General features: G+C 41.9%; 1 protein-coding gene across 1 annotated transcript; it reads left to right on the top strand.

The window, feature by feature from the left end:
- Window positions 1–85: 85 nt before the first annotated feature.
- On the top strand, window positions 86–16,488 carry sema7a (semaphorin 7A). Its single transcript, XM_036535793.1, has 14 exons — window positions 86–239; window positions 972–1,108; window positions 3,238–3,279; window positions 3,754–3,849; window positions 4,466–4,568; window positions 5,200–5,310; window positions 6,037–6,179; window positions 7,475–7,653; window positions 8,147–8,255; window positions 9,175–9,370; window positions 13,192–13,307; window positions 13,727–13,872; window positions 15,075–15,133; window positions 15,465–16,488. The coding sequence occupies exons 1-14, from the start codon at window positions 149–151 to the stop codon at window positions 15,857–15,859; spliced, it is 1,923 nt and encodes a 640-aa protein (XP_036391686.1). The 5' UTR covers window positions 86–148; the 3' UTR covers window positions 15,860–16,488.
- The last annotated feature ends 615 nt before the right edge of the window (window positions 16,489–17,103 follow it).

Below are 17,103 nucleotides of genomic sequence, written 5' to 3'. Positions count from 1 at the left end.
CGACTCATCGTGGGGGCGTTGTGTGCAGGACCGCTTTTTAACGGCTCTCCTCTAGGCGCAGCCAAACATAAGCTTCGAACTGATAGTGATGCCATGGCAATGATAACCGTCTAACATTTGCTCTGCGCCTTTTTTTATTTAAATCAAAATGAAAGTAAAATTTGCGTTGTTTTTTATATGGAATATTCTGTTTTCTGTGTGTTCACTGGATCATATTCCGAGGCTGACCCTCCATCAGGGTAAGATATACAAGTAGATGCAATATATTCTTGTGTTTTACCTTGGCGTGTCGTATGGGTTTTTCTGAAGTAGTCTAATATATTGTCTCAAGATACAACTCTGAGGATCAAAACGTGAATGGGAGCTATACATTCGCATTCCTTCAGAAATGTAATCGTTTTAAATCAACACTAGAAAAGAACTGTTTTAATAGAGACGGTTCTGAGTCTGTACATATAATAACATGTGAATTCGATACCCCGATATTCGCGAAGTTCTCATTGCAGAGCTCGGCTGTTAAAAGAATGCAAGGAATTGTTTTAACAGGAAAATTTAAGGGATGTAGCTGAATTGTCAATGCAGCCAATAAAAGCTTTAAGACAAGTCAATGGGGGTTTCATTTAGACATTCAGGAATAAATTCTTTCTCGGTACAAATACTTAGTAGTTTTCAAAACACTGAGAGCGTGATTCCGTGAAAGTGGTCCGACGTTTCTTGGTGTTTACCTTTTATTTTATTTTATAATTTTTTATTATTTTTTTGCTGTTGTTGTTGTCTAAAATAGTTAACATTGACGTATGAAATTGAATTTGATTTCAATTTCTAAGTGGAATGGATTGCTAAGTGAACAGTTCATTTGTGAACCTTCATTTTACATGGGTAGATGATGTTTTACTAGAATATATTGAGGGACTTAAAGAGGACAGAGATTGTCCAGCCAGTGGACTAACCTTTCCTCACTTATTTTCCAGGTGGTGGGAACAAACTGTTATACAGCCAGATTCAGAAACACACAGTATTCTTTCATCCAGAAGGGTCTGATGAACTGTATGTTGGTGGAACTGACTTGGTGTACAGATTTAATGTAGATAATGGCCTTTTGGTAGAGGTAAGCAACGCCTACTGATGTTTCTGTTTTTATTTATTTATTTATTTTTATGTTTGTCTCAGCACCCTAATACCTGGGTCCTTACTGAAGCGATACATGTTTTTTATGCTATAGGAGGGCAGCAGGACTTAGACATAATGTCACTCACCCTATGTTACCACTTCTTTTCTCATAGAATTTAAGGCACAGTGAATTTAGAGATGTCAAATAAAAATCAGTATACAGTTAATGGATTCATGATACCCAATTAACTGAGAGCTTAGCTGGCATGAAAACAACACACAGGATAGATTCTCAGGTCCAAGAGTGATGAACACTAATCTAGAGTACTTTTTTTTCTTTTTGGCTTTGATTTGGTTTTACATCAACATTGGGATTTAGGGCAAATGTACAGTACATTCATCCCCAAGATTTAGGATAAATCTCCTTTCATTCCAGAGTGTTTCCATGTGTTTCTCAGACTGTGCTGTACCACACAGGGTTACTTTACCCACTCTTACAGTTGAGACTGAGAGGAACAGATGGCCATCTGTCTGACTTGCAGCGCCTGGCATCAGCGGTTTGCCCATGCTTATCTAAACTTTATGCCAGTCCTCCGTGTCCCCCTAGTGTTTCAACCCACAGCACTAATTCCTGCGTCACTACACTGCTTTTTAATGGCAATTTGTCCCTCCTAATAGCCCAGCTGCCTCCCTCCTATCAATTAAGGGAACTGGTGTTAAACATGACTAGCATCTATAATCAGTATTTCATTTTCTGCTCACCCACCCCTAAATTAATAATGTATTGTTATGACAATAAAATTGTCTTTTAAAAAAAGTACTAAATGTGTAAATGAAGATCCACAAGTGCAAAGCCTTATTTTGCTCCAGCCCAAAGTTTTCATTGAGTCAACACTCTGTACTGTTAACTGTATTGTTGTCTATGATAAATGCTCTTTGGACAGTGTACTGATCCCAGCCACACAGTAATTAGGAGGCAGCTGTTCATCTAGGTGAGGCTCCACAGTGGCAGCTGTCTGTGTGAGTGCCCCTAAAGTCCACAGAATCCCATTCTGGGCAATGGCTAGGAAGAGGAATTGCAGTTGGACAATGGAATAGTATTGATTGTTCCCTTCACTTATGGAGCTTTTAAAGGCAAGGGAGATCTATCTCATGTGAATGAGTGGTAAGACATTATTACTTTTATGAGATCTAGGCCTATATGCCGATGGCACTGATCCTAGTGCAGTCTCCTGATATCCTTGCTTGACCAAAACTAAAATGTGATGAATGTCATTCCTAACATTACGAGGATTTAAAAAACAGATAGTGGGGCAATTTCAATTTTTTGGCAGAAAAGGTGAATCAAGGTTGCAGTATTGAGTATGGGGCACAACACAAGGGTTGCAAGTTGAAATCTAGGGTAAGACACTGCTGGTGTACAATTTGATAAAGATACTTATTCAGTGAATTTCTAGCTGTCTTGAGCAGGTAGAACCATAAGCTATGCACTGTAAGTCGCCTTGGATGAGGGCTTTTGCTGAGCAAATGAATAATAAAATCTTTACATACAGTTACAACAGCACAAACTCTTCTCAGTACAGATATCAGACTGATAGAACATTAGAAATTCTAATACTCACACACTTGATCCAGCTATGACAATAATCGAAAGAGGGTGCCCTCTGAGTCCCAAATTTAGAAGCTCTTAGGTTGTGATAAAAAAAAGATACTGCTGCATTCTTGTGTCATGATGTCAGAACTATAGAATATCGTTTGTGTGTGGGAATTTCATTTAACTGTTCATGATCCAGAGGGACACGATGGGAAATGGGTCTGAGTCATGTCGATGATCATTGCAATGCAACTTTAAATGATTCTGAATGTTTGTACGGGAACATAGGGCAGTTCCCTGAAGCATACTGCTTACCTTGCAATTATCGTCTTGCATATCAAATTGGAGCTTGAAATTAAGATTTTCTGATAAAAGTTAATAAGTACCTGAAAGTGAATTCAAGGAAAAGTGTTTAGAAAATGTTTTGTTTAGTTTGTGTAAATACAGGGCATACAGTAAGTCAATGGCCCTTCCAGGCCAATTTATAGGAAGCTTTGTACATTCAACCCACTCTGGTAATGTTCTTTTTTCAGAACTTTTCGCTGTCAGCGACAGGGGCGCAAAACTGTGAAAAGGTCAGTATCCCAAGCACGGGTGAAAACAATGGACTGGGCTGTTACAAATCAAGTTTGAAATGTTGCCCAGATGCTGTGGTCAAAATGTTTATCAGATCATTTCAGATGTTTTTACTTCAGTTTTTGGCTGCTGTATGTTTGGCTTCAAAACCAACAAATCCCCAAGCTGTGCGTGATTCTCATTTTGTGAACTTGTGCACTTTTCATTTGTTACCTCAAGGCTTGATTGTAACAGGCCTTGATATACTGTGGACTGGCATTGGCACTGGTGTCAAGGCTTACGCTGGAATCTAGCCTACACTTTTCGGCTACAAAAAGTATACATGGATCTGCTCATTGTATAATGTGTCAATGTTAAACGTGCTTCTCTAAAACTGTTAAAACAGTAAAATGAAACAATATTTTACCCTTGGAATTAGTTGAGGAAAACTTGTTCCTGTCCGATTTAAAATTTATGTTTCAACTCTCTTTCAGAATCCCTGTGAAAATGTCATTACTGTCATTCAGCAATTCCAGGACAGCCTATTCGTATGTGGGACAAATGGAAACAAGCCACAGTGTTGGAAGCTGGTGAGTGACTTATTATATACAGTATGTCATGTGTATTTAAACTGTGCCTCATTGCTGGACACAGTTTTACAGTCTTTGTGTCCTTTATGATCAGGTCAAAGGATCAGGGTCAAAGTCCATTCAAGATTCTCTGAACATTAATTGTAACATAATTTCTAAATTCTAAAATGTGGTTAAGTGACCAAGTGCAGATAATAACAGCATAATAGATATTAACAATAGGGTGGTAATGGCATAATAATAAATTTAAAAATTATCACCCTCATAGATAGTGTCACAATTATATGAAAAAATTAAGGTACTTGAGTAATGTATGAAGAGGTTGTATTCATATACTTATGAATAGAAGGCCACTGAGCTGCCTTCAGTCATCAAAACTGGTTTGGTTTGGGTACCACATAAGTAAGCAAAGAAGCATGCTGTGCGGTATCATTAAAACTGCACTGTATGCTATCGTGGTACCTTTCCATGAAGCAATTTTTTCCTTTTTAAAGCATGGAATACACACTACACCAACACTGTTTTGTCTCTTTGTTCTTTGCCAATTTGATTCTCGGGAAAGTGTTTACTGTATCAGCATGTAATGTTTTTGTTTTCTTTCTTCTTCTTTAAAAAGTATCCCCAGGTGGCTAATCGATCAAGTGAGATTATTGAGAGTTACGAAGGCACAGGGATCTCTCCGCACATTTACACACAGAACTCCATATCTCTCACCATAGGTACGTAACTCATACATTGAGTTGCTAACTGAGGATTGTGGCTGAGAGCAAAAAGAAAATGTCGTGGTTGACTGTGGTCACAGTTAGAAAAACTGTTGTGTCAGGGCATTGAATCACTGAGGAAAGTCATGAAACACTAGCATATCATAGTTGCACCAAATAAAAATTGGATCATATTTGAAGATTTTATGGTCTGTTGGTGCAGTCCTTCCTTTTAGCCCAGAATAAATTTCCTTTGAAACCAATCTATTTGAAAAGATATGAAAACAGGAAATCCTATGGAACCAATACACTTCAAAAATATTTGGAATAATTTTGGAAAAAGTCTTTTAATTGGCACCATCAAATCTTGATTATTTGTATAATCTTTCACAAATATTTAATACTCACATTATAACCAGTATCATATCACATCATATCATATCATATTATTTTTAGTAAAAAAGCTTATCTTTTTTCACCTGCTCCAACATTACAGGTAATGACCAATAATTTAGTAGGTGTTGCTGATTGTCAGGAACATTAAACCGGAGGGGTGGGGGTGGTGGTAATGCTGTAACTGGTAATGGCAAGCTGGTAATGGCTGTAACTGCTCTGGGGTGATCGTGACATGTGTGATTGCCTCTCTCAGAGGGGGATCTTTACGCCGCTGTGCCCCTGAATAGCGACGGCACCTCGCTGCAGTTCCGTAGGAAGGCTGGCCTGAGATCCAACGTCTGGATGTACGACGGATGGGTGACGGGTGAGGGGAAAACGCGTCGCTCCCTTGGGTGGCAGCTCTCGTGCGCACCCTGCTCGTGAACAGATCCAGATCCAGAATCCAGATCACTTGAGCGGCCTAATTTTATTCGTCACGCACTTTCCTCTTATCTTGACCTTCTAATCAAGGCCATTAGAGGAGTTCACATTGACCAGAACATCCGCCACTCTCCTTTTGTTGTGTCTTTCTCCCTTCCCCTGTTTGGCTTCAGCAGGCATGAAAGCAGCTTTATTGCTGAGTCCCCCCCCCCCCCCCCCCCCCACCCCCCCGGGGATAATTTTTAATGTCGCCAGCCCCTGCAGTGGCACCGCATTGCGTTCCAGGATTGCTGCCGTCACCGTTCAAGGTGACAGAATCAGGGACGATGCTTAAAAAAGCACACTGTGCAGTACTCGGTTTTCCTGAAGCAGCCCCCAGCCCCCAGCTTTCTAATGCACCGACAAAAGAGGGATAGCTCTGTGTGTATGTGTGTGCGCGTGTGTGTGTGTGCATGTGCATGTGTGTGTTTGTTTGTATACATCATATTCCAGTCATACAGCTTGCTGTGCACTGAAGCCCATGAGGCAAAGTACCATGCTCAATGGTACAACTACAATATCCAGGCCAGATTCAAAGCTACAACTTTCCTGATGCCAGTTCTGTTTCCCACATACGACTCTATACTCCTGCCCCACTGATTTGTGACCTTTCCTTCTGTACTCTCTGTAGAACCCACCTTCATCTCTGCTAGTTGGGTCAAGCGTGACAAGGATCCAGAGCAGGAGAAGATCTACATGTTCTTCAGGGAGAAGAACTCAGACAGCTCCCCAGAAGCGGATCCCTGGATATCAAGAGTGGCTCAAGTGTGCAAGGTACTGCTAGCCTTTGACAGAGGGGGCCATTAGCTAGATTAGAAACTAGGGCATACACTCTTGTTAAGGCTTAAGAGCTTAAAACTCCAGTTAGTGCTAAAATAACCAGCTGCTGAAAGACTTTGTGTTTGCCCTTGTATGAGATGCATATTTGCACCTTCAGAGTGTTTGTACAGTCATAGAAATTTAATACAGTGTCAGTATCTGCAGCACTGTGTGGAAATGGGAAACAAGACACAGACTGCTCTGTTTAAAATAACAATTTTAAAAATAAAGCTAATATTGTTATAGGATATAATATAGGGAATGTTTCACTTAACACATAACCCAAACTTCACTTTTGCAGCCAGCCAGAATTACTGTCTCAACACATCCTGTAATTCATTAGGTAATATTTGCTCTTTGTGAATGGGTTTGTTTTCAATGGCACAAACGTTGGATCCTGTCTTAGGAGGAAACATAAGCAATTCATCTGATGCATACTGTTCAACTTGCACAGGTTCATAATTGTAAGATGAGTGTGCAAATATGCTCATGAAACGAGTTTGATAAATCAGTGGTTATAGGTAAGGAATACATTATTGATAACAGACTTTAGATTGTTGTTATGTTAGGCAGTGATGGCAATGAGTGATGCCAGAGAGGGCTTTGGCGCTGACACTTTTGTAACTCCCATTCTGCTGGGTGGATAGGTTTTAGATGCCTTGCAAATTCTGCCCAGCCACCTGCCCTGATCATACTCTCAGCGTTTCCACATTCTACAAAACAGCTGCTGCTGTTATTATGCTGTTTGCCCTCGGGCAGGGCTACAACATAACACTGTTCTGTTATCCAGTGATATTAAATAGCCAAAATGAGGATATGAAGACATAGACAAAGAGTAGCCTTCAAAGCGCTATCTTTTCTGTGGAAGGTTTGGTTTGGCCGCAGTACATTATCAGCTCGGCTGAGGCAGGCAGGGGGTGAAAGACTCCCTTTCTGTAAGCAGAAAACTTGCTGTATGCTCTGGCATATATTTAAAGGGCTCCTACAGCTGCTTGGTAAAATGGAATATGCATACATAGCAAAGGATCCCTAACATTCATTTTTAAGCTCTGGGATGAATGCCGGGTAGTATTTGAGAAGTACAGTTGGGGAGGGTGTTTTCTTGGACATACCAAACACACATGCCAAGAGGGTGGAGCACACAAGACTTTGATTTTCTATGTTGTCAAATATGCTCTTAGAGACTCCCTGCCCCCCTACATTGAGGGCCACCAGCATTAGTCACAGAACTTGCTTCTCATCACCTGCAGGTGGACGAGGGCGGGTCCAAGAGATTCTTACAGAACATGTGGACATCGTTCCTAAAGGCACGGCTTGTGTGCGGGATCCCCAAGGAGTCTCTGTACTTCAACCGTCTGCAGGACATCTTTGTCCAGCATGCTGATGACTGGAGAGACAGCCGGGTGTACGCCCTCTTCACCAGCAGCTGGTGGGGAAATCTATTTTCAGTTTATACTCCCAGCAGTGTTGATGAAACTGCTTCCTTTGGGATGTGATTGGTCTGGCACTTCCTTGATATGATGACACAAATTCACAAAAGCTTAAACATGGTAAACTGAAGTATTAGAGAAAATTCAGGGGCACAGCCCCGAGATAACATTTTATCTGAATAGCAGAGGATTCCTGTGTGGGGAAATGGTATCTTCAGGGACGTTTTGTGATTATTTTCCCCAGAACATTCCTGAGACCGTTTACTTGCATAGCGCCGTTGTGACGCACATTCACATTTTGTTGGAATGTCAAACATTTCGTAGACCCTTGAAAATAAATAAAGCTGCACACCTGGCAGAAACTTCTTCTGTTACTTCTCTCTCCTTTCTCATGACGCTGAGAAGACACAATTGTACCCTGACAAAGTTTGTCTGAATTACCATAGAGTGAAGGATTTGCAAAGGTAACGCTGTTGCTTGTCTCCACTGCAGGAACTCCACTGCTGTTTGCATATACTCAATGGCAGATATTGATAGCGTCTTTGAGAATTCCGCCTTCAAAGGTTTCAGTGAAGAAATTCCAAAGCCAAGGCCTGGAACAGTAAGGCTTTTTCATATAAATATCATTACTGGATACAGAGGGTTTTGCTGGCAAAGAGAATGCTTGTTAAATGGGATACCACAGGGTGTGTTTATTTGTTTTTGTCTAGACTTTTGATGCATTCTTCTCATTTCACCGCAGCCAATATAAGGAGTCATATCTTGTTGTTTCTACTACGTTTCTGAAATACAAAGAGTGCTTTCCGGAAATGTCTGGAAGGGCATTTAGGATTTATTTTGGTTCACGCACAATGTTGGAAAATAACTCACATTGTTGCAGTGAAACAGCGTGTCTCAGTACAGAGTTTATGTATTGTGGTTACTGCCATATGCACCACATGAGGGATGAGGTGTGGGCTTTTAACAGATGCCAAAAAAAGTGGCCGGATAGCACCGCCCCCAGTGTGGTATTGTGTCCTGCCCTCTAAGGACTAGGTTGGTTCATTACTTGCCTGAATGACTTCCTCAATATGTTTACTTGGTGCAAGTTTGTGACCTCTCAGTGATTACCCTTCCTTTTTGATATCCAAAAGGGGATGTGTCCATTGTCTTCACATTGAATCAGACTAGCAAGACAGTGGTTTTAGGTACACAATGCAAATCCTTTTGAACAGTGCAGCCAAAAAAAGCTCCTACATGTGTATTATCATGAGTTTGTTTGAGTAGTGTCAAGATTCAGTTCAGGGGCTCAATGCTGAACAGCTATCAGTGTAATAGATTGTTAGAATGAATGTTTTGATAGGGGCAAAGTTATTGTAAAAGTGAGAGAAATTCTCAGGACAGGTACGTCTTTTTCCACTCTTAATAGGTAGTGTTGACATCGTGTTTACATTTCAGAAAACATCACAAGATTGGGAATGTAAAATTCTGGTCTTCCTCCTGTAGTACGTTCAGACTGTCTCTGTCCCTGTGTTTTCCAGTGTGTCCCAAACAGCAAGGCCATGCCCATGGCCACCATCAGGGTCATAAAGGATCACCCTGAAATGAGTGACTGGATCCACCCCATCCATCGCCAGGCCCCCTTCTACATCAGCAGTAACAACTACACCAAGATCACCGTGGACAGAGTGAGGGCTGCTAATGAAAGCACTCACAACGTGCTGTTCCTTGCCACCGGTGAGCCTTCCTTGTGTTTCACAATAATGTTGTGTTCACGCTCCACTGATCTGGGAGTGTTGTTAGCCTGGTCTGACACTGTTGCTCATTCAGCTAGAGTGGATACACTTCTGTTCTTTTGTGCTGGAGGTCGCTCTGGATGAGAGTGTCTGCTAAAAGAATGTAATGCAATGAAATGTTAATGTTCACAAATGGCATGTGGCTTCCAAAGGGCAGCCTGCAGTTTAAACATCTCCTCATCCTGTTTAAACGCTAGCCTACACACAACTCATCAAACCTTCTGATGCACACGTGTTGCACTCTTAAACTTGTGACCCTTGATGCACTAATGATAAAATGCAGGTCTGCAGATGTTATCTTTATTTATTTACACAGCAGATAGTTGTATCCAGAGTGGACCACGGCTTTCATTTGACATACACTGATGAGCCAAAACATTATGACCACTCACAGGTAAACCGAATAACATTGATCCTCTCCAAACAAGGGCACATGTCAAGGTCTGGGTAGATGGTAAGCGAACAATCATAGTCAACTCATAGTCAATAAGTTGGATGCAGGAGAAATGGGCAGGAGTAAAGACCTGAGCGACTTAGACAAGGGCCAAATTGTAATGGCCAGACGACTGGGTCAGAACATCTCTGAAACGGCAAGGCTTGTAGGGTACTCCCGGTCAGCAGTGGTGAGTACCTACCGACAGTGGTCTGAGGACGGACAAACCACAAATCGGCGACAGGGTGTCGGGCGCCCAAGGCTCATCGATGCACGAGGGCAACGAAGGCTATCCCGTCTGTTCTGAACTGACAGAAGGTCTACTGTGGCACAAGTCACATAAAATTTGATGATGGTTACAGGAGGAATGTGTCACAACACAGAGTGCATCACACCCTTCTGCGCATGGGGTTGTGTAGCTGCAGACCGGTCAGAGTGCCCATGGTGACCCCTGTCCACCGTCGAAAGCGCCTACAATGGGTTGTTGGAACTGGACCTTGGAGCAGTGGAAGAAGGTCGCCTGGTCCGATGAGTCCCGTTTTCTTGTAGATCACGTGGACAGCCATGTACGTGTGCGCCGTTTACCTGGGGGGCTGATGGCACCAGGATGCACTGTGAGAAGATGACAAGTCAGTGGAGGGAGTGTGATGCTCTGGGCAATGTTCTGCTGGGAAACCCTGGGTCCGGCCATTCATGTGGACGTCAATTTGACACATGCCACCTACCTAAAAATCGTTGCAGACCAGGTACACCCCTTCATGGCAATGGTATTCCCTGATGGCAGTGGCCTCTTTCAGCAGGATAATGCACCCTGCCACACTGCACACATTATTCGGGAATGGTTTGAGGAACATGATGAAGTGTTCAAGGTGTTTCCCTGGCCTCCAAATTCTCCAGATCTCAATCCAATTGAACATCTGTGGGATGCGCTGGACCGCCAGTCCAATCCACGGCAGTTCCACCTCGCAACTTACAGGACTTAAAGGATCTGCTGCTAATGTTTTGGTGCCAGATACCACAGGACACCTTCAAGGGTCTTGTAGAGTCCAAACAGTCAACGCTGCTTTGGCGGCGCACAGAGGACCAACAGTATAGTAGGCAGGTGGTCATAATGTTTTGGCTCATCAGTGTATTATCCATTTATACAACTGAATCTTAACTGAAATCAGCAAGTTTAAGGGCCTTGTTCAAGTGTGTATCTGTGTAGTCCCACTCAGGAATTGTTTAGTTCAACAGTGAAAAATGAAAAGTGTTTATTTTCCACAGCCATGACACCTTAATGCTGCTAGCCATCTGTGACCAAAGTGTGAATAAAATTCCTGATTATCTTATTTAATTATTTGTGGACAGTGAAAAACAAAGTATCAGTGAATATGCAGCAACCGTATTAAAATACAGCTGTATATTAAAGGTTTTATTTTGCCCTGTTTTGATGCCTTGAATAGACCCAAAAAGAATTGCTCCCATAATTGTTCTACCTTATGGTGTTGGGAATTTGGCTTATCATAGTAGTTTATTTATGGGCAATTGTTTGTCCAAAACCATGTCTATTAATAACCAAACAGCTGTTTGTTAACCCATGTGTACTATACATGATCCTAGGGCTGGGCAATATGGACCAAAAATCATATCTCAGTATTTTTAGGCTGAATGGCGATGCACAATATACATCTCTGTATTTTCTACGAAGTGGGATAAATGTTCAGTTGTAAGTCAAAGCCACATGTGAGATGTCACAAGCACTTTTATTAAAACACTGTGATCAAAATAAAATGCAAAGACAGGGTTTCCTTCCCTGTTTGAAAATATACAGCTGCAAAACATGTAAATGAAAAATTATATAAAATAAATAGCCTATATTAAATAAAAATAGGCCTATCTCTGAGAATGCTCCTTCAGTTGGTTTCAACAACAATAACGGACTGATTAAAATAGAGTACAATTACAGGTTTTCCTCTCCTGCTTAACAAAACACACAGCTGTGCAAATAACAATAAAAATGTAAACAGAACAAAAATAACAACAGGCCTACCCTGTTTGAAAATATACAGCTGCACAATATATCAACATGTAAATGAAAAAATATATAAAATAAATAGCCTATGTTAAATAAAAATAGGCCTGTCTCTGCTACCTCTATCTATGCTACTTAGTTGTTTTCAACAACTAAATTGGATCTGCTGCTCTGGAAAACCTTCCGGTTTACGGTCTAGGGACCTTGGAGACGTTTCGCCCCATCGGGCGACATCAAGAGAGACAGCGAGCGCGCGGGGGGAGGCGACAATTACGGGCGAGGAAAGGGGGCACATGGGCAGCCCCCGCGCGTGCGCTACCTGCTAGGATCCATGGATGATAAATGACAGAGGCCCCGAGTCTGAGCTGTAAAACTACCAGCACGAAAGCTCGGCGAGCCTTTAAGGCGCACGGCGAAAAGGAAAAAGAAAAAAAACGCCAGAGATAGAGAGAGAGAGAGAGACAAGTGCAGCAATAACACAGGAGGCTCGCTACATCATGCCCTCAGAAACACTGGAGAATAAATCCTTCAGAGACAACACATCAATAGTCGCTGGAGTATTTGTTGGTTAAATATACATTAAAAAACATTTTACGCTTTCATTCTGTTAGTGGGGATGGGTTTGGCCAGGAGGTATGACTTCTAGATTGTGTGCTGCTATTTCATTCGCTGTGGCTCGAAATTTTATTTCCATTTGACTCCACTTAGAACGCAAATTAAACCATGTTAAAATGGTTGTTTCAAGGAATCCACATTTTATGTGAATACATTTTATATACTTTGATATATGCATAATCACTCTAGTAAACGGCATTGCTTGAAATTAAGCTTTGGCTCAGGTTTTAAAAACTGGGTTTTCTTGCAGAGATGAAGCTGGACTAGGCTTCACCATTGTGAATTCACTGTTCTGGGGACCAGTAAACAAATGATAACAATCCTGTAAAATATCACTAGATATCACAGCAGAGGGAGAATGGGGGCGGGGTTGGGCAGAGAGTGTCAGAGAGGAGAGATGCAAAACACTGGCACGGCTTTACAGAATAAACAGGTTATGTAACACAACATCAAACTATATCGATATAAACGGTATTGTTTCATCCTGTATCTTGTTTGAAAATATATTGATATACCTTAAAAAAACCGATACCGCCCAGCCCTACGTGATCCTAATGTTCAGTTTCACTGAACAGTTTGTGTAGAGAAGCAGTTCATAGGTAACAGCCTTGTGTTGCAGTGTACAAGCAGGTCTGTTTTCGAGCAGCAGGCAGACGAGACATCCTAACTGATCATTAATGCTTCCTCATAATCCCCACAGACCACGGGATGATCCACAAAATCTTAGAGGACGACTTTAAACCCTTCATCATCTCAGAGACGCACCTCACTAATCATAGTGCCCCTGTTCAGTCCATGAAACTGGACTCCACAAAGGTGAGTTTGTGCACATGGGCCTCGGTAAAGTAGGTAACGTCTTCACCTCAGAATAAAAATGAGTAATGTCAATTGAATCTGACATACTTCAGTTACTAAAAACATGCACTCGCACATCTGAGTAGCTTTTGGTACATTTTTTATTATTTATTATTATTTCACTTCGTAGATGGTCTTATCATTTTCTAACATGCATAGCTTGAATTTTTCACATATCAAAACTTATTTATACAGCTGGATATTCTCTGGAATAATTTGGATTAACTAGCTTGCTCAAGGGAACAAAGGCAATCCCCATTCTTGGAATGAAATCCTTTAGATAACCAAGCCAGTTCTTCAAGCAGTGGGGGTAAGATGTTTTACACAGTTTGAAGTATTGTGCTATAACTCTGACCAGCTGCTTTTTGATCTGCTTGCAGAGGAAGCTTTTTGTTGGCTTTCCGGAGCAGATTGCTCAGTTGGATCTACAGAGATGCCAAGATTACAACAGGTCTTGTGAAGATTGCATTTTGGCACGTGACCCATACTGTGCTTGGAGCCAGTTTGGATGCACTCCTGTCAGCCAGTGAGTAAAACAGCATACCTGTGATCTTTCTTTTTTGTGCTTTTTTTCTGCCTCATACAACCCCAGTTTGGAATTGTCAAGCTACAAACTCTGTATTCAGAGTGCTGAATACTACTGAATGTCTGTGCGTCAGCCGTTATGTTTCAGCCACTATGTTTCAAATCGATTCATATCATTGTGGACGGCCACAAGATAAAAATGCCCATTCTGTTTGCAACATAGGACTTTGATTTCACTAGTCATTTCATTTACTACACATTATTGAAAAGTGATCGCTATATTCTGTAGTCACCCCCACCGAGTCAGCGCACAGCAGGCAGCGGGCTGAGAGCTGACCTTTCCTGGCTATCACTCAGGGAAACTCGAGGAGGAGGAGGTGTCATGTGCGGGAGCTAGCGAGACAAAAGCCTGGTGTGGCAGCTGGATTTCTTTCAAACCCCCGCAACCTATACATCAAAATGAAGCCTGGAACCTGTAGTTTTTAGCTGTATGTGTTAATTTCCTCAATCTAAAAAACCCACTTGAAATATTGAAAAAACGCTGTTTTACCTTGTATTAATAAATTTGATGCTTTGAAAGATTGCATTGCCAATGAATATTAGGTAAGGAAATACACCATTTGCCCGATTTAACACAACTTCCGGGATAAACCGTGCCCGCTTCCGGTCTACCATCCGAATACAGATACAGAGACAGATGATTCTGTTGGTTGAACAGATACAGATACAAATAATGACGTCTCTGTACACCTCTACTGAACACTATCCATCAGTTCACTCACACCCAGCTAAACTGCTATTTTTCACTAGTCACATAGTGCACCGGAGTGAAGTGGCTGTCAAACGGAGCAAAGGCACTGCTCCACTGATGTTATCAGAGCAACTTACAGGCTCCTGATGAATTGCAGGATGCCTTAAAGTGGAGAGACCCGCCCATTTCCCCTGAGTCAACAAAGCCATGTTGTCCCACCACTGTGGGCTCCAGGCTAGCAGGTGATGTGGTTGGTTTAAAACCCTTTTCATAGGGCTCAGCCTGCCCTGAGGAGCCCCACATCTATGATAACTCTAATGGAAAATTATCAGTAATGGACATCATGATGCATGTAGGCTGATGATGGTCATGTGCTGATGTTTTTCCCCTGTCATGTGACGGTTGTGAGATTGATTTTATGTTGACAAATCGGCGTCTTTTTTTCTTTTCAGGGGTGGAATTCAGAATCTTGCCGGAGGCAAAACAGACATTTGTCACAAAAATAATGAAGGTAAATTACGGCTTAAATTTATATCCACGAGTGCATAATTTTCATCATGTTTTTTTTTTATGCAAATGAAAAATATTTTGACCTAACTTGTAATGCATGGCTGTGAAAATACAGTAGGAGTGAGGATTTAAGTACAAGTAATTCATCATTAACTAAAGACAAGAGTGATGGAACGCACCTAATATAAGTGTGCATTATGTGCTAGTTGAATGTCTTCTCCTCAAAATGGTGGAGCTCATTGGACTTGAAAGATACTGAGATCTACTGGACATACTGATTGGTTGACTCTGACTCTAAGATACACTTCTTTGTTCCCCTTTCTCTATTCTAGTTACAGGAGAAAAAAGAAAAAAGCGGCAGACCCCTTCATCATCAGCGGACCCTCCTGAAGTCGCCTACTCCGTCCCTCTGGGGGTCCCTTTTTACCTGTCCTGTCCCATACACTCCCATCACGCCTCCTACCGATGGGAGAACAATGACCGCATCAGCCAGTGCCGGCAGACAGAGTCTGACTGCCTGCATCTCATCACAGCTATGAGTGAGGACGACTACGGGAGTTACCGTTGTGTCTCCAGAGAGCAGGACTACACAATGATTGTGAAAGCATATGAGCTGAACCCAACCCAAGAAGTGGAGCACCAAAAGAATGCCGTAACCCAGGTCGCTGCACAGAGTATAGTCATGACTGTGCTTGTATCAGCACCTATAGCAGTGTTCTGCCATTAGAACTAACATTTTTCCTTGCCGCTCTTGCCTGCTGTGCTTTCCGTGCAATTTTTTTAGCCCAGTAACAAACTCAGCTGAAAGAAGAGTGGGAAGGTAAGCACTTTAGGGGGAAAGTGAAGTCTGCTGAAGTCTGAAGTCTCCTGACTTAAGTATGGGCTGTTCACTGTAAGGGCTCAGAGACACCTTAAAACTGCTTATCAGGAGCAGCTTGACTTTAATCATCAGCAACCTGATCAGTGTCAGAGTTCATTTATCACCATGAAGGCTGTGTACACTGCATTCTTTCTTGGTCCCCCCCAGCAACAGAGTCATTGTATAATATATAGAGATTCTGACATGTTGGGTAGTACACATTACCTGTGGTAGTGTTTTCTTAACTTGAAGAAAAGGCTTGGAAAAGAAGTAGCATTGCTGAAAGATGTGTGTGCCTCATAAGGTACCCATTCAAACAGAAGGTTATACTTATCTGATTCTGCATGCAGACTTCAGAAGACAGTGCAATTAGTGTAATTAGTGGGGTAGCAGACGTGGTATACAGGAAGGTACAGATTTTTCTTACATGTGGTAGTGAACCTGTCTGTGGTGCAGATGTCTTCAGGCCTGAACCTGACCTCAGCTGACCCCCACCCCCACCCCTTTAGCTGCGCTGTCCTGGCCTCCAACTTGTTAGATGCATCACACAAAATTTGTTGTGTGTAAGTGACAGATAAGTAGCCAACACGCATGTGAGGCTTTTAAGTTGCGGCGATAATTTTAGATAAATTCAGATCCGTTGGCATTGGCCCGCAGTCTGGGCTGACAGCAGAGCATTACTGCGTCTCTGCCTCTCACCAGGCTTTCAAATAAAGGAACTGATTCAACGCTTGTAAAAATCTGATACGCGAAGGGTGACTGAATGACAAAATGTGTTTTGGTTTTAGTCAAAATATGTGCTTATGCTAACAGGACGGCAGTCAGTACTGAACTGTGATTTTATTTTTGGATCCTGTTCCTTTCTTGGCTAGATAAGGCAATTTATCAGTTTACTCAGAAGACGGGTGCGTGCATAAAGCTAAGGGCCTGTGCTATTCGTACCATGGAAGTTAAGGTTTTTATTGGCTCGGTGCCTTTGAGGAGCGATCGGTAATTTTCACTTGTTATTTTAAGAAATGGAATTTTATGAAAAGCATGGGCTAAAACCCTCAGGGGTATCAGCATCAGGCCAGTCTAGCCAGTCTTTCTATATGGAAAATAAAAGGGAAAGC

This window comes from Megalops cyprinoides, chromosome 8 (genome assembly GCF_013368585.1).
Source record: "Megalops cyprinoides isolate fMegCyp1 chromosome 8, fMegCyp1.pri, whole genome shotgun sequence".
NCBI classification, from domain to species: domain Eukaryota; kingdom Metazoa; phylum Chordata; class Actinopteri; order Elopiformes; family Megalopidae; genus Megalops; species Megalops cyprinoides.
Note: the sequence above shows the minus strand (reverse complement) of the source record. Positions and strands in the feature narration are given on the sequence as shown.